The 24,716-nt window shown below is 38.2% G+C and overlaps 1 protein-coding gene across 1 annotated transcript in view; it reads right to left on the bottom strand.

The window, feature by feature from the left end:
* The window catches only part of LOC126474748 (dynein beta chain, ciliary-like), a 734,368-nt gene that overhangs the window by 86,239 nt on the left and 623,413 nt on the right, over window positions 1-24,716 (bottom strand). The window contains exons 71-72 of the mRNA XM_050102225.1: window positions 7,966-8,109; window positions 1,740-1,877 (exon numbers count right to left, since the gene is read on the bottom strand). Of these exons, the coding sequence (XP_049958182.1) occupies window positions 1,740-1,877; window positions 7,966-8,109 (282 nt within the window). The remainder of the gene's footprint in view (window positions 1-1,739; window positions 1,878-7,965; window positions 8,110-24,716) is intronic.

Below are 24,716 nucleotides of genomic sequence, written 5' to 3' on the forward strand. Positions count from 1 at the left end.
ATTACTCTCTTTTGATAAATACCCAGTCAATGTAAGTTGTTGATCCCTACAACACTCTGATTAATACTATTGACTTGCAATTTTTCACTAGTATAACCAGGCCGCCCAATTCTCTTTAGGGTGTCTGACTTTACACCACACAACTGAATTTTATACAAACTTTCTACAAACAAATGTTTAACTTGAAGATCCCACACAGAGACAAATGAAAGAAAATAACTATGCATTTGTCTGTCTTTCAGATATAGCTGAACAATAAAGACGGGTAGTGACTTTTCCCCACAATGTTGGAAGACTTCATGGCCCTCACATGTGTGGAAGGTGTGTTGCTTGACGACTGCATAATGTCAAGCAGAAATTCATATTTCTACATTAATAGTGAGCATATTTCTGTACTTCTGCTTTGAAGTATGGTTCGTTGGAAGTTCATTCAGTCTATATGCCAAGCATTATTTTTTATATCCATCACAATGTACAAAAATTATACAGTTTCAAAGCTGATTTTCCTTACTGCAAGAGATTTTCTCTTCAAGTGTGCAACATGTTTAACAAACAGGAAGCTATCCCCCCTCCCCCCAATGGTTATTGGGCTCTTAATTTTGTATTGTGATGAGGCATCAATAAGCTCTATTTGGCATTATTGTACATGAAAATCCTGACAAATCAATATCTATATTTACTTTTAAAATAGGGAATGCACAGCTAATCAATTATGGATATCATCCTCTTGCATCTAAAATAACTATTAGTGTTTTTTTTTTTTTTTTTTTTTTTTTTTTTCAAATTTTGTTATATTAACCCAAATAAATCACTGTAAAGTATTTACTATTAATTGTATTATATCTGGATTGGTACCAAGCACTTTTGGCAGGAGAGGTGTGACTGATTTGAGCTTAGCAAGGGAGTGAGTAAGATGTTGCTGAATGGTCAGGATGTCGAAGCATACTAACATGTGAACAGTCATAATTCTATGATAAGGAGTGACATTGAGAGATTTAAAAGTGAATAAACACATGGAAATCAAACAATGAAAACTCCAGGTAGGAATATCAACAATGAAGGAAAAGAGAGATTGCTACGTTACTAATGAAGACTGTGGCAAAAAGCTATATGTGAATGTCTTTTAACCTTTTCTGGTGCAATTTGACGTGTCTTCTTTACAGTTTGTAGCACTCTATCTTTTACTACATTGTAAAAACAAGTAAAGTTTTTCCAGATGTTTCATTTGGTAAATCCTGTTTCACATGAATCTTGTGAAGTTACAAAAATTAACACAGGAGTTTTCTGCAGGTAATGGAGTGATCATATACAACAATCACCTTGAGGACCAAGACATATGTTAACATAAAAAAACGTGTATTTCCTGCTCTCAAGAAACTTTAAAATATATTGCAAAATACTCATAAATAACATTGGGTAAACTGCAATTACAGTTAATCCTCATATGACATCTGTCTTAATGAATAATGACAGTAGATATATAATGTTTCAACTACAGGAGTTGAATTGTAATTCTGCATGTAAACTTTGTATACTCAGGTAGTATTTTGAATTTACAGAGACTACAAAATAATAAAATATGTGAACTACAGAAACGTGTTTTGGAGTGCCTAATAGTGTGGGTAATAAAAGCAGACACATAAAACATGTTGCAAGCACCACTAATAAAACCACATTAATCTCTTTGTCTACAGAATAATCGAAAGCTCTTCCTCAGGATTAAGTTTTTAGAATATTACCTGTGGAATGATGTGGGCAGCTGCAGATGCTGCAGGTTCCGCACTCATAAACAGACGATAACTCGGGTGTGACCCTACAGCATAAAACTCTAATTTCTTCTCCAGTGCTGGCAACCACTTTTTCACTAAGTGGATATTCTGCACAGAGTTAAAAGTGCATTCAAAATATAACAGTACACTAGAAATGTTTAGTAATTATTAAATTTGCAGTATTTACAGGAAATACAAATGATTTATCCTAGATAGTATAGGGTCTGCACTTTGTCATACCCAAAAACGAATGGTATATGGTGGGTTCCACGCATTATCTCTGAATGTATTGCTATATTGTCACAAATGGAGAAGTCCTACAGGTTATCACAATAAGAAAATATGCAACACAGGGAACAGACTACATCTGCATCTGTACTTCACAAGCTACACAACAGTACATAAAGAATTGCATAGCAAAAGCAAAATTTGATATCATGGAGGGCCAGTCCTGACAAAACTCTACCATCTGGTGAGCAAGATGTATGAAACAGACGAAATACCCTCAGACTTCAAGAAGAATATAATAATTCCAATCCCAAAGAAAGCAGGTGTTGACAGATGTGAAAATTACCGAACTATCAGTTTAATAAGTCACAGCTGCAAAATACTAACACGAATTCTTTACAGACGAATGAAAAAACTAGTAGAAGCCAACCTCGGGGAAGATCAGTTTGGATTCCGTAGAAACACTGGAACACGTGAGGCAATACTGACCTTACAACTTATCTTAGAAGAAAGATTAAGGAAAGGCAAACCTACGTTTCTAGCATTTGTAGACTTAGAGAAAGCTTTTGACAATGTTGACTGGAATACTCTCTTTCAAATTCTAAAGGTGGCAGGGGTAAAATACAGGGAGCGAAAGGCTATTTACAATTTGTACAGAAACCAGATGGCAGTTATAAGAGTCGAGGGACATGAAAGGGAAGCAGTGGTTGGGAAGGGAATAAGACAGGGTTGTAGCCTCTCCCCGATGTTGTTCAATCTGTATATTGAGCAAGCAGTAAAGGAAACAAAAGAAAAATTCGAAGTAGGTATTAAAATTCATGGAGAAGAAATAAAAACTTTGAGGTTCGCCGATGACATTGTAATTCTGTCAGAGACAGCAAAGGACTTGGAAGAGCAGTTGAATGGAATGGACAGTGTCTTGAAAGGAGGATATAAGATGAACATCAACAAAAGCAAAAGGAGGATAATGGAATAAAGTCAAATTAAATCGGGTGATGCTGAGGGAATTAGATTAGGAAATGAGACACTTAAAGTAGTGAAGGAGTTTTGCTATTTGGGGAGCAAAATAACTGATGATGGTCGAAGTAGAGAGGATATAAAATGTAGGCTGGCAATGGGAAGGAAAGCGTTTCTGAAGAAGAGAAATTTGTTAACATCCAGTATTGATTTAAGTGACAGGAAGTCATTTCTGAAAGTATTTGTATGGAGTGTAGCCATGTATGGAAGTGAAACATGGACGATAAATAGTTTGGACAAGAAGAGAATAGAAGCTTTCGAAATGTGGTGCTACAGAAGAATGCTGAAGATTAGATGGGTAGATCACATAACTAATGAGGAAGTACTGAATAGGATTGGGGAGAAGAGAAGTTTGTGGCACAACTTGACCAGAAGAAGGGATCGGTTGGTAGGACATGTTCTAAGGCATCAAGGGATCACCAATTTAGTATTGGAGGGCAGCGTGGAGGGTAAAAATCGTAGAGGGAGACCAAGAGATGAATACACTAAGCAGATTCAGAAGGATGTAGGTTGCAGTAGGTACTGGGAGATGAAAAAGCTTGCACAGGATAGAGTAGCATGGAGAGCTGCATCAAACCAGTCTCAGGACTGAAGACCACAACAACAACAACAACGGAGGGCCAAAATACTTTAACAGCAAGTAATCATAATTTTTTCATGTTTAAAATGGTTGATGGAAAATCTTTAACAGTGGCTGTAGTGACAGTGAAAGCCATGTGCAGAATAAGTTGTGCCATATAGCGTTTTCTTCACAGTTTGATTTAGTACTAATTAGTGAAGTTACTCTAACTACCCATTTAATTCTCAGCATTCTCCTGTAGCACTAAGTTTTAAAAATTTCTGTACTTTTCTTGTCTGTTCTGTTGATTCTTTTCATCCATGTTACACTTCAAATAAATACTTTCTTTAAAGATTTTGTAAGAAATAAAGTTTGCATATTTCAATTTTTCAGAAAACTTTTCTTAATATTGCCATCCACATTTTATATACTGATTGCTTCTGCTGTTGTCACTTATTTGCTGCTAAAAATAGTAAAGCTTATCTACTACTTTTGGTGTCTCTTGTTCTAAACTAATTCCCTCAGTATCACCTGTGTAACTTGATGCTACTCCATTATGTTCATCTTAATAATCTCATTTAAAAACAGTACCCATTCTGACAAACTGATCTTTCAAATCTTTTATTGTCTCTAACATAATTAGGATTGCACGGGCAAACCTTGAAACTTTTATTTCTTCTCCCTGATCTTTATTTTATTCCATTTTCAAATTTCGTCTTAGTTTCTTTCACTGATGCCAGATGTACATATTAAGTAACATCAGCTACAACCCTCTCTCTCTACCTTCTCAATTATTGCCTCTTGTTCACATTTTCTGTCTCTTAGAATGTTAGTCTGTTTTATGACAAACCTTTCACTCGCTATATTTCATCCCTGATAACTCCAGGAGTCCAAAAAAGTGCATTCCAGTCAACATTGTCAAAAGTTTTTCTTAATATACAAATGCTATAAATGTGGGTTTGTCTTTCTTTAGTATATCTTCTAAGATATGTCACTGGATCCATATTATTACCAGCGTTTCTACATTTTTCCTGAACCTAACCTGATTTTCCCTTTACCAGACACTCCATTCTCTGTAGATAACTATGTTAGCATTCTGAAAACATGATTTATTAAAGTGATTAATTTTATTTATTTATCATATGGCGTATATTAAGAATTTCTAAATAACAAAGATACCTTAAACTGATAGTTTAATAATATATCTGTCAGTGCTTGCCTTATTTAGTCATGGGATCATCTGAACTGATTCACATATACTGCATATCGGGTGGCATATTTTTTATCCTGGTTGGTTCTCCCAAGAGCTTAGGAATTCTGGAGAATTGTCAGATACTCTAGGTGCCTTATTTCATCTTTGATGTTTAATTGGTTTGTCAAACTCTGAACAGGATAGCTTTGAGAGATGCAGAAGTGAATGCAGCAGAAGAACAAAAATGTATAGGGACGATGTCCAACAGAAATCCGTAAATTTGATTCTTGATAGGAGGAAATATAAAAATTAGGCAAAAATTGATATATCAATTTGCTTGTTTCATTTACCTAACTTTCACATTTTCTCGTATCAAGAATCAAATTCAGGAATACTTTGTTGTTCTTCCACTGCCTTCACTTCTTTAACTCTCAAAGCTGTCCTTCTGTATGATATTCTTTTCCCTTATTTCAGTTAGTCATTGCTTAATGCTCCCTCTCAGTAATCACTAACACTACTTTACATAAAACGTATAGCAGTAATGAATCTTAAGCATGGTTAAAAAACCATACTTGTATGATGCACATGATCCGCATGAAGGTTGTACGGTCTTACCTTTCTCCAATCTATGAACTAGCTCAGTCAATCTGTTTTGAAGAGCTGGCCGGGGTGGCTGAGCAGTTCCATGAGCTACAGCCTGGAACCGCACGACCGCTACGGTTGCGGGTTCGAATCCTGCCTCGGGCATGGATGTGTGTTATGTCCTTAGGTTAATTAGGTTTAAGTAGTTCTAAGTTCTAGGGGACTGATGACCTCAGAAGTTAAGTCCCATAGTGCTCAGAGCAATTGGAACCATTTTGTTATGAAGAAAGTGGAATTAGAAGCACACCACAATTATGTTTCATGTACAAAAAAGCAGTAACAGCAGTTTTGGCCACAGTACAGCTGTCAATAATAACACTTGCCCCAGATCACTGGTTCTGTTTTCTTATTGACTGTGTTGTCCTAGCCATGTTCTCTCTTGGGGACATGGTGCTCACCTCCTCGTATATTCTCTGCTGTTTCTCTGTTGATAACTGGCAGTACCTCCCCTAGTGTACCCTTAAACAGACTTTATGGCTGTCTTGAAATGTCCCTATAAATACTTCCCATTTAAAGTAGTAATCAATAATTTGTTTGAGGAAATTTGGCAGTAGTTACATGCATAGCATATGTGGTCTACTGTCATTGTAAGTTATTTGTTTTAGGTTTTCAGTGTACATCATCTTTCTCTTCAAATTTCTTCTTCACAACAGATGTTTTCACCACTTTGTCAGGATCTTCTGGTGCCTCCAGTTAGCTGAACACTCACACCATGTCAAGAAGATCTCAGCAAATTGCCAGAACTTTATGAAGAATGAATCTCAAGATGACCATGACACAGCCCTACCTATTTGATATCCATAATCTAATATATCATTCCAGTTTTGAGAGGCTATCAAATATTCTATTATTTTCTACTATTAACTGATGCCCAAAATTACTCCCATATTCTCCCTTTCCATAATCATAACCTTTATGATGGTGTTAGTGTTAGCTGCTTGTTTCATTTTAGTTCTGAGGAGAGAAATTAAATCAATACATTAGTCAGAGTTACTGATTACTTTGTTATGGACTTTTCTATTAATAGTGATACCAATACCTGTAACATCATTCATTAACGTCATAGCTATTACTTTATATACAACTGATTTCACTTATCCTATTATTCCGTCTCTCTATTTTCTCTACAGATTTTCCAGTGCACGCACAACATTTACACCTCTTATATTGCATACTGCAATTCATACAGCGTCAGCCTTTTTCATCCTACCCTTTACGTGGCCAAAAAGGGCTTCATCAGAATTAGACAACACACACACACACACACACACACACACACACACACACACACAAAATTACACACACACACACATACACACATGACAGCAGTCTCTGGCTGCCAAGAACAGACAGCAAGCAGCAGCACATGATGGGAGAAGCAAACTGGGTGGTGGTGGTAAGGAGGTGGCTGGGATGGGTAAGGGGCAATAAAGTGCTGCTTGTCGGAACAAACAGGAACTAGGTGGTGAGAGGGTAGGGGAGCTAGAAGCAGTTGGGAGGTTAGACTGAGCGCAGGGAGGGGCAGCAGAAAAGGAGAGAAGTGAAAAGACTTGTGCTTCAGGAATAGAGCTGCATAGTGCTGGAATAGGAACAGGGAAGGGTAAAGGAGAAGGATTAATGAAGATTGAGGCCAGGAAAATTATGGGAACATAGGATATGCAGGTGCCTATAGCAATACATTTGTTTGTAGGTGATGTCTTCAAAGGAGAAGTAATTGTGGATGAGGTCATGGTGACTAAGAAGGAGCCTGTTAAGTTGGGAATGTTTCAAGCATTGGGAATGCTAGTGTTGAATACTTTTGCTCACCAGACATACTGAACAGAATTAACATAGGCATCGGAACACTGACACTGGATGCTTGGAGATACAAAAAGGTTTCCTGGACTAACAATGCACAAAAATGTAGGTACATACTGATGACAAGGTATCAGTATGTTGAAAATCTTGGAGCAGATGTATCTCACTTCCCAACAGTGCACTGTGCAGGCAAGTGGTTGGGGTATTTTCCATCTTGGAAATGTTTACATTGGATGAAATGCTGCACCTCAAGTGAACCTACTGCCCAATCATATGCATCTGTATGTTTACCTCTACCTTGAGCAAAATAATACACCATTCCATAGCTCTTGATTAGCCAAAATGATTGGAGAAATACTCCACAGACATGAAGATGTTTACGTACACCCACTGTTTTCCTTTCTTCACATCACCTGAACTCAATCTTATTAAGCACATCTAGGCACCACAGAGTGGCACTGAATAAGCTACAACCAATATCCTTGACTTATGGGTAGCATTTGACCAATTATGGATTAAGATGGCTCCCCAAGTTTTGTTGTCTCATGGAGACCATTCTACATAACAGTACTGATGTCATCCACAAAAGTGGTGACGCACACAATTAAGTAGGTGCCACTAATTCGTCTACTCATGAGAGTACATTATTTATCTAGTATTTCAAAACTATGATTAAGATCAGTGTGTAGCACAACAAACCACAGTAATATGGGGAGTAATAACAATGTGACTGCATGATGTTAGTAAAACTGTATTACTACCTGCAATATAACCCAGTGTCCATTTTTTGCTCCAATGTCCATAGCTTGTTCAGCAACTACCTCTTGGCCCTGTCCCAGAGAGACATTGTGCAGATTCTGGGCATCAATTGTAAAACCCAGTTTGAAACCAAGTGTTTCAACATCCTGAAAGAGAAAACGTAGATTGCTGTCAAATTTGTATAAATGCCATTTGGTACTTTGAGTTATCAAACTGATGTCAATAAATTATAGTAGGTCAAAAGCATGTGCATGCTGCACATTAAGTCTTTTTGTTTATCTCATGTGCCTGATGTGTTTCACCTTAGTTACAAGGCATCATCAGTGAGTGTTCTGAAATATCAAATGATTTTTTGTTTGCACTTACAGATTATCATTTGCACTTATAGTTTACAGATTTAAAACAGTTCACTGAGGTTTTTATAATATAATGGAAAAGTACTCAGCCAGTTGCTGTGGCTGAGCAGTTCTAGGCACTTGTCTGGAACTGTGCTGTTGTGACAATCGCAAGTTCGAATCCTGCCTCGGGCATGGATGTATGTGATGTCCTTAGGTTGGTTAGGTTTAAGTAGTTCTAAGTCTATGGGACTGATGACCTCAGATGTTATGTCCAATAGCGCTTAGAGCCATTTGGAAAGGTACTTATGGATCAGTGTCTAACTCATTATGATAATAATGAATTACGTGCTGATCAGTAATACTTCTCCATTTTATTATAAAAACCTGAATAAACTGTTTTATATCTATGACCTATAAGTGCAAACAATAACCTGTATGTGTGAACAAAAATCATGTAATGTTTCAGGACACCCACTGAAGATGCCTTGTAACTAATTCGAAATGCATCTGGGTGTGTATTTCCAATTATAACACATTCTGGCTACTGCCATTAGCAGATCTGTAATTAAGATGATAGTTACATAACAATGAGAAAAGTGGTACACACCTCAATAGTCAACAAAAGCAAAAATTCACCCACCAAAGCTTTGAATTTATGATACCTGAAATACATTTGCATACAAGTTAACATAAGGATGGCCATCTCATAAAACCTATAGTGAACAACAGCTCTTGGCCAAATTTTAAGATAAATAGGGAGCATAATAATAAAATCAAAGCCGCTTATGTTCATAAGCTCTTTAGTGTTAAGAAATGTTATAATTATGTGACATATGTTAACAGAATTGAAATCTTGGAAAGGGGCAATGCTGGCATTGTAAAGATTGTTACAGATATACAGATTAACAGTTCTGTTCAAATAATTCAAGAGGACTTATAGAAGTGACAGAAAATTGGTAAAGGCAAATGTGTGGAGTAAATAAACCTTCTGGCATTAGTGCGTTCTTTTAGCTATTATAAGGTCAACAATCATATTGTCACTTACAAGACGGTATAATTAGATGAATGACGAACACTAACTTCACTTAACAAAGGTTTATTCAGCACTTGCACATACAAGAGCGTGGAGCGAACTGCCTCCAGCCAGAACACATACAGTATATATACAGGTACAGAACATTCCAGTACAATGATGCTTGACATTTGTGGATACTTCTAGAATGTACTCGAAACGAATATAGAAATTAAAATTGTACAGTCCAGGTGAGCTCTGAACTCACGACCCTCCATGCAACTGTTTAGTATCATAACCACCACACCACGGTGCTCCGCAGCTTCTTCTGTGACATTGCTCCCTCCTTAAGGGAACAGTGTTTTGGTGTTACGTCCACCTAGTCCGGGAATGAGTCATCAGTCCTGCATACTCCAACTCCTGATGACTGATGCTTGCCTTGGCAGTCATCTTCTTAGAACTTCTTTTGCCTCTACATTCTTCGTCACCTTTCCGCTTGTTGCCTGTTGCTGGAGCTTCAAATTTACCCTGGGTTGCAGGACCTTTGTAGGGCTTCATTCAAAGGACGTGGACCATATGTCTGATCTTTTGTCATCCTGCGTTGGGGTTGAAATCTTCAACTTCATAAGTAACATCAGACAACTGTCTTACAACTGTATAAGGTCCAAAGTAGCACCTAAGGAGCTTCTCAGAGGGACCAGTCTTCCGAACAGGAGTGGAGATCCAGACCAGGTCACCAGGCTGGCAGACAACAGGGCGGTGGCTCGCGTCACACCTTCGGCGATCATTTTTTTGAGCCTGCAGCATGCGGAGTTGAGCTAACTGCCAAGTTTCCTCAGCTCTGGTTAACACCTGGCCAATGTAGTCATCATCCACATTAACAGGATGTAACGTAAACACCTCATGCCCATGCAACAGGAAAAAGGGCGTAAATCCCATGGTGTCTTGTTTGGCGGTGTTGTAGGCAAACGTCATGAAAGATAGCAGCTCATCCCAGTTGCTCTGCTCAACATTGATGAACATTGATAGCATGTCAGCCAAGGTCTTATTAACGTGTTCAGTAACCCCATTAGTTGGTGGATGGTAGGCAGTCGTCATGTGATGAGTAATGTTGCACTGATGGTTTATCTCTGTCACAATTGAAAAACTTTACCTCGATCCGTAATTAATGACCTTGGGGCTCCGTGTTTTAATATGATGTCTTCCACAATGAATTTGGCTACCTTGAATGCTTTGGCTGCTTTAATGGCTTTTGTAATGGCGTAGTGCATCAGATAATCAGTGCAAACAATAATCCAGCTATTGCCACTAGCAGACGTTGGAAATCAGCCGAGGAGGTCAATACCAACATGCTGGGATGGTGTTTTGGCTGGTGGAATTGGTATGAGTCGGCCAGTTGGTTTCTGAGGGATTCCCTTACTCCTCTGGCACTCTAAACGGTGTGGCACATAGTGACAGACACTCCTAAATAAACCTGACGAGAAAAATCTCTTTCAGATTCTATCATATGTCATAATAAATCCTAAATGTCCGGTCTCAGGTGTGTCATGGAATTTCTGTAGAATATCTAAGTGCATGTGTTTAGGAATCACTGGTAGCCACCTCTTCCCAAACAGATCACAGTTTTTCTTGCGAAGTAATCCATTAACTACCTTAAATTGTCCTTTCACAACCTCTGACTGATTTAAGGCAAGCATAATTTGAGAGATATCTTTGCATCCTTCTTCTGCTCAGCAGAGAGATCCTGGAGTACAGCGAGACAGTCACTATTTTCATCAAAGTCTTGATGGTCTTGCACATGGTTTCTACAGAGATGCCCGGCATCTTGGTGTTTTCTTCCACTTTTGTACACCATGGTAATGTCATACTCTTGAAGATGTAGTGCCCACCTGGCGAGTTGTCCTGTTGGATCCTGAAGACCTGTCAGCCAACAAAGTGAATGATGGTCTGTAACAACTGTGAATGACCTTCCATAGAGATACTGTCAAAATCTGCACATGGCTCAGATCACAGAAAGACATTCTCTTTCTGTAGTTGAGTAGTTTCTCTCAGCTTTTGTAAGTGTCCTAGAAGCATAGGCTGTAACCTTTTCTTTTCCATCCGAAATTTGCACCAGAACAGCACTGATCCCATACCCACTGGCATCTGTGTGTAGTTCTGTAGGTGCTCTCTCATCATACAGACCAAGTACAAGGTCAGTCATCAGAGCTTTTCACAGCACATTGAAAGAATCTTGTTGAGCACCACCCCAGATAAACTTAGCATCATCTTTTAACAACTCTTGGAGTGGCCTGAATTTGATACAAAAGTCTTTGGTAAAATGATTGTAATAAGAACATAATCCGAGGAAGCTTCTCACATCTCTAATACTATTAGGAATAGGAAATTCTGTTGTAGCTCTCACCTTTGCTGGGTCTGGCCACACACCTCCGTTTGTCACAAGATGCCCAAGTATATTGATTTCTTTTGCTCCAAACAGACACTTTCTTGGATTAAGTTTCAGTCCGCCTTGTTGGAGATACTTAAGAATGGCCCTCAGTCTTTTTATATGGTCATAAAATGTCTCTGAGAACACTATAATGTCATCTAAATAACAAAGACACAACGTCCACTTCAGGTGACATAGAAGATTATCCATCATCGATTCAAAAGTTGCTGGTGCATTACACAAACCATACAGCATTACCTTAAACTCACACAGGCCCTCAGGGGTGATTAATGCAGTTTTCTCACGATCAACCTCACCTACTTCGATTTGCAAGTATCCCGAGTACATGTCCATGTTTGAGAAAAACTTAGCCCCCTTCAGACAATCTAGTGTATCAGCAATTCATGGAAGAGGATAAATGTCATTTTTAGTTATCTTATTAAACTTCCTGTAATCAACACAAAAGCGCCAACTGCCATTCTTCTTCCTGACAAGGACCACTGGTGATGACCATGGGCTCTGCGAAGGCTGAATGATGTCATTCTTCATTTTCTCTACCTCGTAGCGAATTATACGGTATGCTCTCTGGCTTATTGGCTGATGGTCTCCAGTGCTAATCTGGTGCTTCACTGTTGATTTGTCTAATTTGCCCTTCACCTGTGGATTTAAGCATTCAGAGAACTCTTGAAGAATGGCAAGTAGCTTGTTCTGTTGTTCCTTAGTGAGGTCTGGTGATAGTCGAGCTAGAAGATCTTGTCTTGTAGTGGTAGCGCTAATTCACCCACAGACTCGGCATGGGAGGTTTCTATGACGCTCAACTGTTCTTCAATTAATGGCTCAGCATTTGCTACGCACAAGCATCTTGGAAGGATCTGCGGTTCTTGGCAACTGTTAACTATCCACAATTCACCGAATCTGTTCTTAAACGAGATGACAGAGGTTGGGATGACCAAGTTATTCTTCAGTGGTATGGTTCTCTTACATTCAGCTACAAATTCCATGGGTTGATGCATGGCATGACACATAACAGTTACCTTTCTAGTGCTGACTGCAGGAATGATCACTTCATCCAGCACACGTAGTCTTCACACACTCGAATGCGCATCTTCCTGTCCACAGTACCTCGTCTTGTCTAGCATAATCTTCGAGTGACCACCATCTATATTGCCTGAGAAGCTTTCAAAAAGTCCCATCCCAAAATAATGTCATGACTACACTCTTGTAAGATGATAAATTCTAAGGGCTGTGTATGGCCACTTATACCCACATGTATGGTAGATCTTCCTGCAGGTTTTACATATTTCCTATTAGCCAGCTTCTGCAGAGATGTTTTGCTGTCGATGAATACAGTTTTCTGCAACTGGCGACAGTACTTCTCCGAAATGACTGAATATGATGCTCCAGAGTCCACAAGAGCTTGGGCTGGTTGGCCATCCATGAGCATATCGACGTAGTTTCCTATCATTTCTGTACTGATAGATGGTGGAGGATTTTTCTCTTCGGCGGCCTCATCTCCAAGGAAGGTCACACCCTTTAGTTTTCCAGGTTTTGGCAGCTAGGTGATCGGCTGGAGCTTCTAAACGGCGATGGAGAACTTGCTCGGCATGTTGGGGAGCGTGCTCTTCAGCAGCTAGCTTTCAGCGATGGTGACCTACATCGTCCTGCACCCACTTCTGCTTGTTAATCTTTGTTGTCCTGGAGTTGGTGTCAGTTAAGATCGATCTGCTGTCTTCTGGCACAGGCATCATTAAATATCTGCTGCCTTTCTCGACAATACTGCACTACATGTCCCGGTCATCTGCAGTGGAAACATATTAGTTGGTTATCCTGGGTCCTCCAGACGTCAGTCTTCCTTGGTGCCCAAACAGGTTCCTCATGCGGCATTGTAGGAACATAACTTCACCTGGGTCTCGACTTTTTCACCATTTTAAAGGGAAATGAAGGACGAGAGATTGGGTTTAATCTCTGTTCCACTTCCTCCCTTATGACCTCTTGCAGCATCTCAGTTTTTTGCTTGCCATGCAGTCAGTTCCTTCCTCCATCACTAACATCGATACGACATTTGGAAGCCATCCAAACTACTTGCGTGTCTCGACATAGTGGCACCATTTTATAAAGTCGTCTGCTGTCGAAACTTCCTTCAGGAGTAGGGCTTGATACATGTCCTCAGCAACACCTTTCGTGAGATGTGCAACCTTGCCTTCCTCCTTCATTCAAGGATCCACTATTTTACACAGCTCCAAGACGTCTTGAATGTAGGATGCTGTAGTTTCTCTTGGACGCTGTGCCCTGCGCTTTAATTTATCTTCAGCCTTGCACTTATGTCGTTGTGTGTCGCTAAAATGCATGTGCAGTGCCGCCTGGAATACTTCCCCGCTTGTGAACTTCTCCTCGTTGTTCTCATACCATTGCTTGGCAGTGCCCTCCAAACAGAAAAATACATTAGCCAAATTGACGGTGTCATCCCATTTGTTAGATTTGGCTATACACTCATATCTGAAAATGGAAATGCAAAGGCTCAATCTAGATGTAGTAGGGGTCAGTGAAGTGAAGTGGAAGGAAGACAAGGATTTCTGGTCAGATGAGTATCGGGTAATATCAACAGCAGCAGAAAATGGTATAACAGGTGTAGGATTCATTATGAATAGGAAGGTAGGGCAGAGGATGTGTTACTGTGAACAGTTCAGTGACCGGGTTGTTCTAATCAGAATCGACAGCAGACCAACACCGACAACCATAGTTCAGGTATACATGCCGACGTCGCAAGCTGAAGATGAACAGATAGAGAAAGTGTATGAGGATATTGAAAGGGTAATGCAGTATGTAAAGGGGGATGAAAATCTAATAGTCATGGGCAACTGGAATGCAGTTATAGGGGAAGGAGTAGAAGAAAAGGTTACAGGAGAATATGGGCTTAGGACAAGGAATGAAAGAGGAGAAAGACTAATTGAGTTCTGTAACAAGTTTCAGCTAGTAATAGTGAATACCCTGTTCAAGAATCACAAGAGGAGGAGGTATACTTGGAAAAGGCCGGGAGATACGGGAAGATTTCAATTACCGTATTTACTCGAATCTAAGCCGCACTTTTTTTCCAGTTCTTGTAATCCAAAAAACTGCCTGCGGCTTAGAATCGAGTGCAAAGCAAGAGGAAGTTCTGAAAAATGTTGGTGGGTGCCGCCACAACTAACTTCTGCCGTCGAATATATGTAGCGCTACACAGGCATGGTTTGTAGGCACAAAGATAAATACTGGCGCCTAGACCTCTGCGTCAGTAAATAAATTTAAAAAAAAGTGGAAGACGAGCTTTTTTTCCTCCGCCCCGAGTTTCGACCACTGTATTTTCATATATTATCCAACGAAGTAAATACAAATTCCATATTGTTCATCTTCGAATGTAGCAGCATTTCAATGTACTACAAAAATCCGACTGGCAAGACTGTTTGGGATGTTTGTCAATATGGCCAACTCTACGTTCTGAATTTTTTCTTACCTGTGAGAAGAGATGGTTGCTAATAGGAAATTTTATGAATTGTGAATCACATGCAGTATTCTCTTCACCATAAGAATAATACGAATATAAACATTTTGACATGTATTGTTTCGTGTTTGCTGCTATCTCATTTAAATCCTGTCTGCTTAATAAACTACGAAACTAGTGAGACAACAGCAAATGCGGAAGAATATACATATCATGTCATGTTTATATTCGTATTATTCTTACGCCTAATAGTGATACAGTCAGAAATGAAGCACGGAAATTGACTAGATTTTTAAATCTAAGATGACTCTAATTTCTGTGCAGAATGTAATGTACTAAAGAGGCGCCTGCAAAGATTTTCAAACGGAGAAAAATTTTCGCTAAACTCTCGTTCAGAACATTTTCTATCATACGCAGTCTATTATTTGGTTCTTGTTGATCATTATCAAAGAAAACAGCAGTGTAAGTAACAACAAATAGCAGTCTCTTGTCATTGTTTCGCTAATGAGACGACTCCTCTCATTTTTATTTATTTTTTAACTGTAAGCGGCGGTAGCGCGCACAAAAGCAAGCCATGCCGCGAGCGGTGACAGGCCGTAAAGATGCACTATCAGAATGCGACAAACAATGCATGACACAGTAAATGATGTAAACACCTATAACAAAGAAAACGGTGCCTATCAGAGCAAAGAAAAATAAGCAATCAGTTCAAACCAGACGAAGCATGTGAAAAAGGAAGGGTATCCGTATAAATATGGACGGAGTGCCTGACGCATAGCAATGGCTACCTGGTAAAGCTTAACTGCTAAGCTTACGACTCCAACCAAACTAATGTAGCTGTATCGTCATTCATTCGACCTAAAGTGTGTCTCATATTACAATGGACCAACTTTGTTTCGATTTGGAGATGCGGCCTAAAACTTTTCTCTCCCCTTGAATTTCGAGTCTCAAATTTTAGGTGCGGCTTAGATTCGGGAAAATTTTTTTTCCTTGATTTCAAGTCTCATTTTTCAGGTGCGGCTTAGATTCGAGTGCGGCTTAGATTCGAGTAAATACGGTAGATTACATCATGGTCAGACAGAGATTCCGAAATCAGATACTGGATTGTAAGGCGTACCCAGGAGCAGATATAGACTCAGATCACAATATAGTAGTGATGAAGAGTAGGCTGAAGTTCAAGACATTAGTCAGGATGAATCAATACGCAAAGAAGTGGGATACGGAAGTACTAAGGAATGACGAGATACGTTTGAAGTTCTCTAACACTATAGATACAGCAATAAGGAATAGCGCAGTAGGCAGTACAGTTGAAGAGGAATGGACATCTCTAAAAAGGGCCATCACAGAAGTTGGGAAGGAAAACATAGGTACAAAGAAGGTAGCTGCGAAGAAACCATGGGTAACAGAAGAAATACTTCAGTTGATTGATGAAAGGAGGAAGTACAAACATGTTCCGGGAAAATCAGAAATACAAGTCGCTGAGGAATGAAATAAATAGGAAGTGCAGGGAAGCTAAGACGAAATGGCTGCAGGAAAAATGTGAAGACATCGAAAAAGATATGATTGTCGGAAGGACAGACTCAGCATACAGGAAAGTCAAAACAACCTTTGGTGACATTAAAAGCAACGGTGGTAACATTAAGAGTGCAACGGGAATTACACTGTTAAATGTAGAGGAGAGAGCGGATAGGTGGAAAGAATACATTGAAAGCCTCTATGAGGGTGAAGATTTGTCTGATGTGGTAGAAGAAGAAACAGGAGTCGATTTAGAAAAGATAGGGGATCCAGTATTAGAATCGGAATTTAAAAGAGCTTTGGAGGACTTACGGTCAAATAAGGCAGAAGGGATTGATAACATTCCATCAGAATTTCTAAAATCATTGGGGGAAGTGGCAACAAAACGACTATTCACGTTGGTGTGTGGAATATATGAGTCTGGCGACATACCATCTGACTTTCGGAAAAGCATCATCCACACAATTCCGAAGACGGCAAGAGCTGACAAGTGTGAGAATTATCACACAATCAGCTTAACAGCTCATGCATTGAAGCTGCTTACAAGAATAATATACAGAAGAATGGAAAAGAAAATTGAGAATGCACTAGGTGACGATCAGTTTGGCTTTAGGAAAAGTAAAGGGACGAGAGAGGCAATTCTGACGTTACGGCTAATAATTGAAGCAAGGCTAAAGAAAAATCAAGACACGTTCACAAGATTTGTCGACCTGGAAAAAGCATTCGACAATATAAAATGGTGCAAGCTGTTCGAGATTCTGAAAAAAGTAGGGGTAAGCTATAGGGAGAGACGGGTCATATACAATATGTACAACAACCAAGAGGGAATAATAAGAGTGGACGATCAAGAACGAAGTGCTCGTATTAAGAAGGGTGTAAGACAAGGCTGTAGCCTTTCGCCCCTACTCTTCAATCTGTACATTGAGGAAGCAATGATGGAAATAAAAGAAAGGTTCAGGAGTGGAATTAAAATACAAGGTGAAAGGATATCAATGATATGATTCGCTGATGACATTGCTATCCTAAGTGAAAGTGAAGAAGAATTAAATGATCTGCTGAATAGAATGAACAATCTAATGAGTACACAGTATGGTTTGAGAGTAAATCTGAGAAAGACGAAGGTAATGAGAAGTAGTAGAAATGAGAACAGCGAGAAACTTAACATCAGGATTGATGGTCACGAAGTCAATGAAGTTAAGGAATTCTGCTACCTGGGCAGTAAAATAACCAATGACGGACGGAGCAAGGAGGACATCAAAAGCAGAGTCGCTATGGCAAAAAAGGCATTTCTGGCCAAGAGAAGTCTACTAATATCAAATACCGGCCTTAATTTGAGGAAGAAATTTCTGAGGATGTACGTCTGGAGTACAGCATTGTATGGTAGTGAAACATGGACTGTGGGAAAACCAGAACAGAAGAGAATTGAAGCATTTGAGATGTGGTGCTATAGACAAATGTTGAAAATTAGGTGGACTGATAAGGTAAGGAATGAGGAGGTTCTATGCAGAATCGGAGAGGAAAGGAATATGTGGCAAACACTGATAAGGAGAAGGGACAGGATGATAGGACATCTGCTAAGACATGAGGGAATGACTTCCATGGTAATAGAGGGAGCTGTAGAGGGCAAAAACTGTAGAGAAAGACAGAGATTGGAATACGTCAAGCAAATAATTGAGGACGTAGGCTGCAAGTGCTACTCTGAGATGAAGAAGTTAGCACAGGGAAGGAATTCGCGGCGGGCCGCATCAAACCAGTCAGTAGACTAATGGATATATATATATATATATATATATATATATATATATATATATATATATATATATATATATATATATATATATATATATATATATATATAAAGAAAAAAAAAAAAAAACCTCATATACCTTCAGCCACTTGTTTGGATCTTGGCCATCGTCACCAGAGAACTCGGAAGGATGTCTCAATGTCTCATGTAGTGGCACACCGTTGCTGTCAACGTAACGGCTTCTTCTTCTTCTGTCTCTGGTAGATTACGATCTGTTGAATATAGCTTGAACTTGGGTTTCTTGCCATGTAAACGGCGGCTCTGTCGTGGCCTAATGGCAGCCACTGTGTCGTTGATAATCACAAGTTCCAATACCTGGTGCCTCCACCAGAATAATATCACATAGAAGACGGTGTAATTAGATGAATGACGAACTCTAACTTCACTTAATGAAGGTTTATTCAGCACTTGCACATAGAAGAGCACGGAGTGAACTGCCTCCGGCCAGAACATATACAGTATATATACAGCTACAGAACATTTCAGTACAATGATGCTTGACATTTGTGGATACTTCTAGAATGTACTCGAACCAAATATGTAAATCAAAATTGTACAGTCCAGGTGAGTTCTGAACTCACGATCCTCCATGCAACAGTTTAGTATCATAACCACCACACCACAGTGCTCCTCAGCTTCTTCTGCGACAATATGAATCAACAAACAGATGAATTATCAATGGGCAATGGCAAAATTTTTTATAAATGATACGGATTATAACTTTGTTCAAGCAAACCTGGAAACAGAAGAAAATGTTATCTACTGCAGAAGATATGTAGATGACATTATCTTATTACAGAGATGTAATGCTGATAAATACAGAAAGTGGCTAGGAAGATGTCGTTACAAATGGAAAGTCGTGTCATCCCAGTAGATATATGAACAACTTATTCAAGTATATGATACACAAATCTTAAAGTTACCTTTTCGTGAAGATGAAATAGAGAATGAACTTCAGATAATTATGCAGAAAGTGAGGGTGAGATGGAGAAAGGATATCAGGTAATTATGCTGATGGGTAGTGTAAAGAGATACGGGAGTAGTGGGAGTATCCATAAATACTAGATTTAGCACAGAAAAATATACTTGGCTGGGAGAACAATAAAAGATATGTGGCATTAACATTTTTTGATGTACGCAGCAAAAGTCTTGCATACAGCTTTATAAAAACCAATATCAGCATAGGCTTCCAAACCAGAGGTAGCTTGCAAAATAAGTTAAATCCTAAAATTGGGAAAGAATGCAACAAACACAGCTCAGCTATTCAGGAGCATACAAAATAGAATGTAATGACTGAGATAAATTTTATGTATGACAGACCAGGAGGAAATTCACAACAATATCTAGATAGCACTTCTATGACGGGAGCTGGAACACATTGGTGGAAAAAAAAAAAAAAAAATGCAGAAACACAGGCTGAGTGAGATAAATGTAAACATGGGTGTGATTCAGAGAACACCAAAAGGACATGACTTAAACAAGCTGGATGACATTGAAATTTTTATTGATATACAAGATCCTCAAACAATGTTAAATGAACAATGTGATTTTAGTCTAAACTATTTTTCTCAAATTTTTTGAGACTTGCTGCTGTGATATATGGTGTGTTCTCCCACTGTTTGCTAAGCCACATTCTGCACTTATTGGATCAGCAGTGCTCCTGCTGGCAGTGTGCAACTGACCACTTGTCTGAGTGCAAGTTACTGGACTCACTGCAAGATGGGGTTACTGTCTCAAAATGTTTTAATTAAATGAGTAAAATGATTGATTCTTTCTATCTGTTTTACAAGTCCACACAATTTAGTACATTTTTGACCAAACTTCACTGATAAGGTCATAACTCTTGGAGCATGGATAATTATCACTGCAAGAACTGTTTTTATACACAGAGCAGCATGTTAAGACAAGATGAAGGACATATGATTGCAAGGAAGATAATTATAATGAATACTTGTTGTATTTAGGCATACTCCAAACTTAATAATTTGTACGATTTGAAATTATAACTTTATGTCTCTAGAATTGCACTCACTGAAATCATGTTTTATAATTTTATTTATAGTATCTATAGCTTTGAAGATGCTCACTCATTTTATGCAGATATGACCTGAAAAATGAAGGCACCCCACTAAGACCACTTCTCAGTTAGTACTCATATTTCAGTGAACTTTTGGACCAAATTGACAATTGATGCCCTGATTCAGACTGTGTTTCATTGCAACTGAAAATGAACTTTGTTTCATGAGTCCAAAGTTTTGATGAGTGAATTTTTACTTTTGTCAAATGGTAAAACACACACGCACACACACACTGTAATACCACAACCTTTTGGGATCCTATATGCTTTTACCAGTCTCATCCCCACTCTCCCAAAGAGGGCATATGTGTAATATCAGTGTGCTGGTTTGATTTTGTCTTTTCTAATTATCTGGATTTGAATACACTGAAGATTTTCTTTTGCAGCAAATTAATAAATTTCATTAATTTAAGCTGTTGTTTTGACATTATTTATGTTGTGCATCAGCAATAAGCAGAATGAAAGAAACATGTTGGGTTAAAAGCTGATGTACCTTCACAATTTGTACATTATAAAAACTTCAGGCACAGGGTAGGAATAAAATTGCTATTGTAATTATGGAGTAATTAATTATTAAAGTTCCAATATGTCTAGTCATCAAAAGACAGCTATTTTTATGTTTTCAAACTAAAAAAACAAATTTTATCCATAATAGAAATATGACATGATAATTCAGCATACTAATGTCTTAATTATTGATAGTTAATGGAATTGTAATTATGACTATATAGAAATGTAAAGTTTTACTGGTACAAAACATACTTAATTGAATCTCGGCCTTTCACTGAATAAACTAATCCCTCTGTTCACCTGAAAATGGTTGGATAATTATCCTTTAAGTAAGTAAAATGATATATGCAAATTAATGAATTATATTGTTGTAATTATAAAACATATAATTTTAATAGAAACACTTTCTTTCCTGTCTTTGTAGGAAATTTTTCACTTTTATTTCATGTAAATCTCGAGATAATTTGGGAAGGTATATGTAAAAGTTTTAATTGTTAAACCTAAAAACTTAATATGCAACAATATTAGTATCTATCATATAGATAGAGGTAATTTGTACGCCGCCATATCTCAGTTGGAGTTAGTTTAACGTCAGTCATGACACAGTGTTAAGTCAATTTCATATGCAGTTCGCCACCGAACATCTAGTGTGCAAAATAAAACTCGTGAACACGAATTTCTGGAGCTTATTTTTACCATTGCATGATTCCTGAGTGATGATGCTGTAACATCAAGATAGCCTATGGCAGCATTAAGAAGCAGCGCTCCAGATTACACAAGATACATATTATGTATTTTGTGGAGGATATCCATAATATGACATGGTATTCTGTTTTCTCATGTTAAGCAATGATACACATCCCAAACTTCACCACACACAAAAATCATTTTTCACCATATTATATTATAACACACGCATCCCCCCCCCCCCTCTCCCAAAACACACACACACACTAATATCTACTGATTCTTATGTTACTTTGATCTTAATAGAAGGTCTGATGATAGAAGTAGCTGAAATATGTCATAATAAATGAAAATATAATAATACTCCTAGTAATCTAGACAGTATTATTCAGAAAAATTCATTATGATCACAATCTCATTTAAGGAATTTGTTGCCTTCATTAATAATGTGCTATTTCTAGCTGTAGCATCCTAATATATTACCTCCTTGCACAGAGGTTGTTTGGAACATACTATTCTTTCAAGGAAAACAACAGCTTTCTAAATTTTCTATCAGGGTTGTAGGGAGGTAACTGGAAAGTCTACTAGCATTCTCACAGAAGGTAGCCAACACAGTCCCCAGCCTGCTCCAGAATACAAACCACCAGCTAAAACTGGGTACTTTCCCTTTACATTTATATTTGAACATTACAATCTTACATTTACATAGCATTATGTTTGAGAGAGCTGTAACACAAGAAAGGAATAATCAGAAATGAAAAACATACTGCATGTGTGACCTATAGTTACAGGTGTGCATGGAGAAGAAAAAAGATATCAACGCCTACAACTCTCTTGGATGGATAACCAATTTAACCCATTCAGTAAGCCAAAGCTGTGATGGTAGGGTTGCAAGTGTCATGAATTTTCATCTGATAATGTTGAACCACATAGTTTACATTCTATACACTATTAAAGTTGAGGATGTTCAGGCCCAAACTTTAATACAAGAAAGCTCATCATATTCTTGAGATTATCTATAACTTACAATTTTCTGTCATTATCACTGAAACAGTTTTTGTGAAGTTTTCTTGGAACAGTTTGGCAACAATTAACTCTAAAATGAAGCTGAATTGCAAGTTGTTGTCACATACTAGTTACTGTTAGTCAGAATTTGTTTATAAAATTTACATTAATGCACTATAACAGAAATGAAAACTCTACTATGTACTTGTGAATATACACAAGAAAAATGTTGATGGTAGATTCACTGATTTTATACCAAACATTACTTATGTGCATATAATGTAAATAAATGAAAACCATATTATTGGCACTGCCCTTTTCAAGGGGTAGTCATAATGTTTTAGTTCTTCTTCTCATGGCGTTACAACCCTGCATGGGTCTTAGCCTCTTCAACATGTTTCCTCCATTCTGCCCTCTCTAACATAGTCCTCTGCCATCCTCTAACTGCGAGAGATTTTATATATTCTTCCACATTGTCTATCCACCACTTCTGTGACCTCCTTCCCTGTCTTCTTTCAGTCGGCTTCCACTAAAAAACCTTTTTGATCAGTATTCATTCTTCATCTCCAGAAACATTACTTATCCTGAATTGCCTCAAAGACATGGCACAGAATCTGCATTCAAATATCCTGAGCTGCTGCTCATCAGCACTCATTAGTGCCATGTTTCACATCCACAGGTTGTAACTGGCCTGATCATGATCTCATAAAGTTGAAGTTTCAGTTGTCTATTTAATGACCTACAGGGCAACCATTTCATAAACATGTGGAAGCATCTATTACCACTTAGGACGTGCTGTTTTATTTCAGCTGACGTGGAATTTGTTCTATTAATTTTAATTTAGTTATACCTAGAAAAAATAGATATGTAATAATAATAATAATAATAATAATTATAATTATTATTATTACTTTTTTTTTTTTTTGCATGTACATTTTTGAAGTTCTGCAAGTCACTGAAAATGCATTACTACAGCATGTGTTCAAGGAGCCAAAACAATATGGAGCAATCCATCAATAAAGTGGACTCATTGTTCTCACGATGGATGACTTGGTAGAAGTCTACATTTTGGCTGCTCAGGAAATGTTTCACCATAAAAATCACCTAGTCATCAGTCTGGAAATGTCACCTTGCCCAGTGATAGTTGGGTCTTCACCTGTTCCAGCAGTAGTAAACCCAAACATTTCCACTGTTCGCTTTGCTGCTTTTTCTTGAGGTAATAGTGATACACCCAGCAATCCTCTATGGTGATTCTGGAATGGTTTGACACAGCTGTGCATTCACCACTGCCTCAATTTCATAGGCTTTCTAAAAGGGTATGAGCAGTCACAGATGTCTGCAATTTTTTCCGCTTTCAAATATAATGTATGATGCTGAAAATTCATCCACAACTGAGTTTCATTTTTCTGACTATCACCTCAACTGTCATACATCAAATTTCAAGCACCAGGATCTCTACTTTTTTGCAGTTCCCTATTATTCACAAAGAGAATGTCTTCCAATTCATTCTTTGGTATTCAGAAAAGACATTTGCTTGATTACACTGGAAGCACCTGTGCTATCTAACCAAAGTGTAATATGATGGCGCAGCATCACCGTACACTTCCAACAATTCAGCATGGATTATTGAAGTGTTGTTCTCCACCACATGGAGATAACACATTACCACTTTGTCTATGGGCAGTGTTATTTTGTTTTGGCTACTCTAGTGGTTGGCTATGCTACAGTACTGGGACCCAGGGATTTCAATGTGTACAACAGCTGCATGCATGAATCTGTTAACAAAAAATTAATTACACAGTTTTATTTTTTTTCATGAAGATAATTAAAACTTCGTGACTACCCATTGCACTCATGTCCTCATGCCACCTCAGTTTGTTATGCCTTGGAATTTCA

The sequence above is a fragment of the Schistocerca serialis genome, chromosome 4, assembly GCF_023864345.2.
Source record: "Schistocerca serialis cubense isolate TAMUIC-IGC-003099 chromosome 4, iqSchSeri2.2, whole genome shotgun sequence".
Classification (NCBI taxonomy): domain Eukaryota; kingdom Metazoa; phylum Arthropoda; class Insecta; order Orthoptera; family Acrididae; genus Schistocerca; species Schistocerca serialis.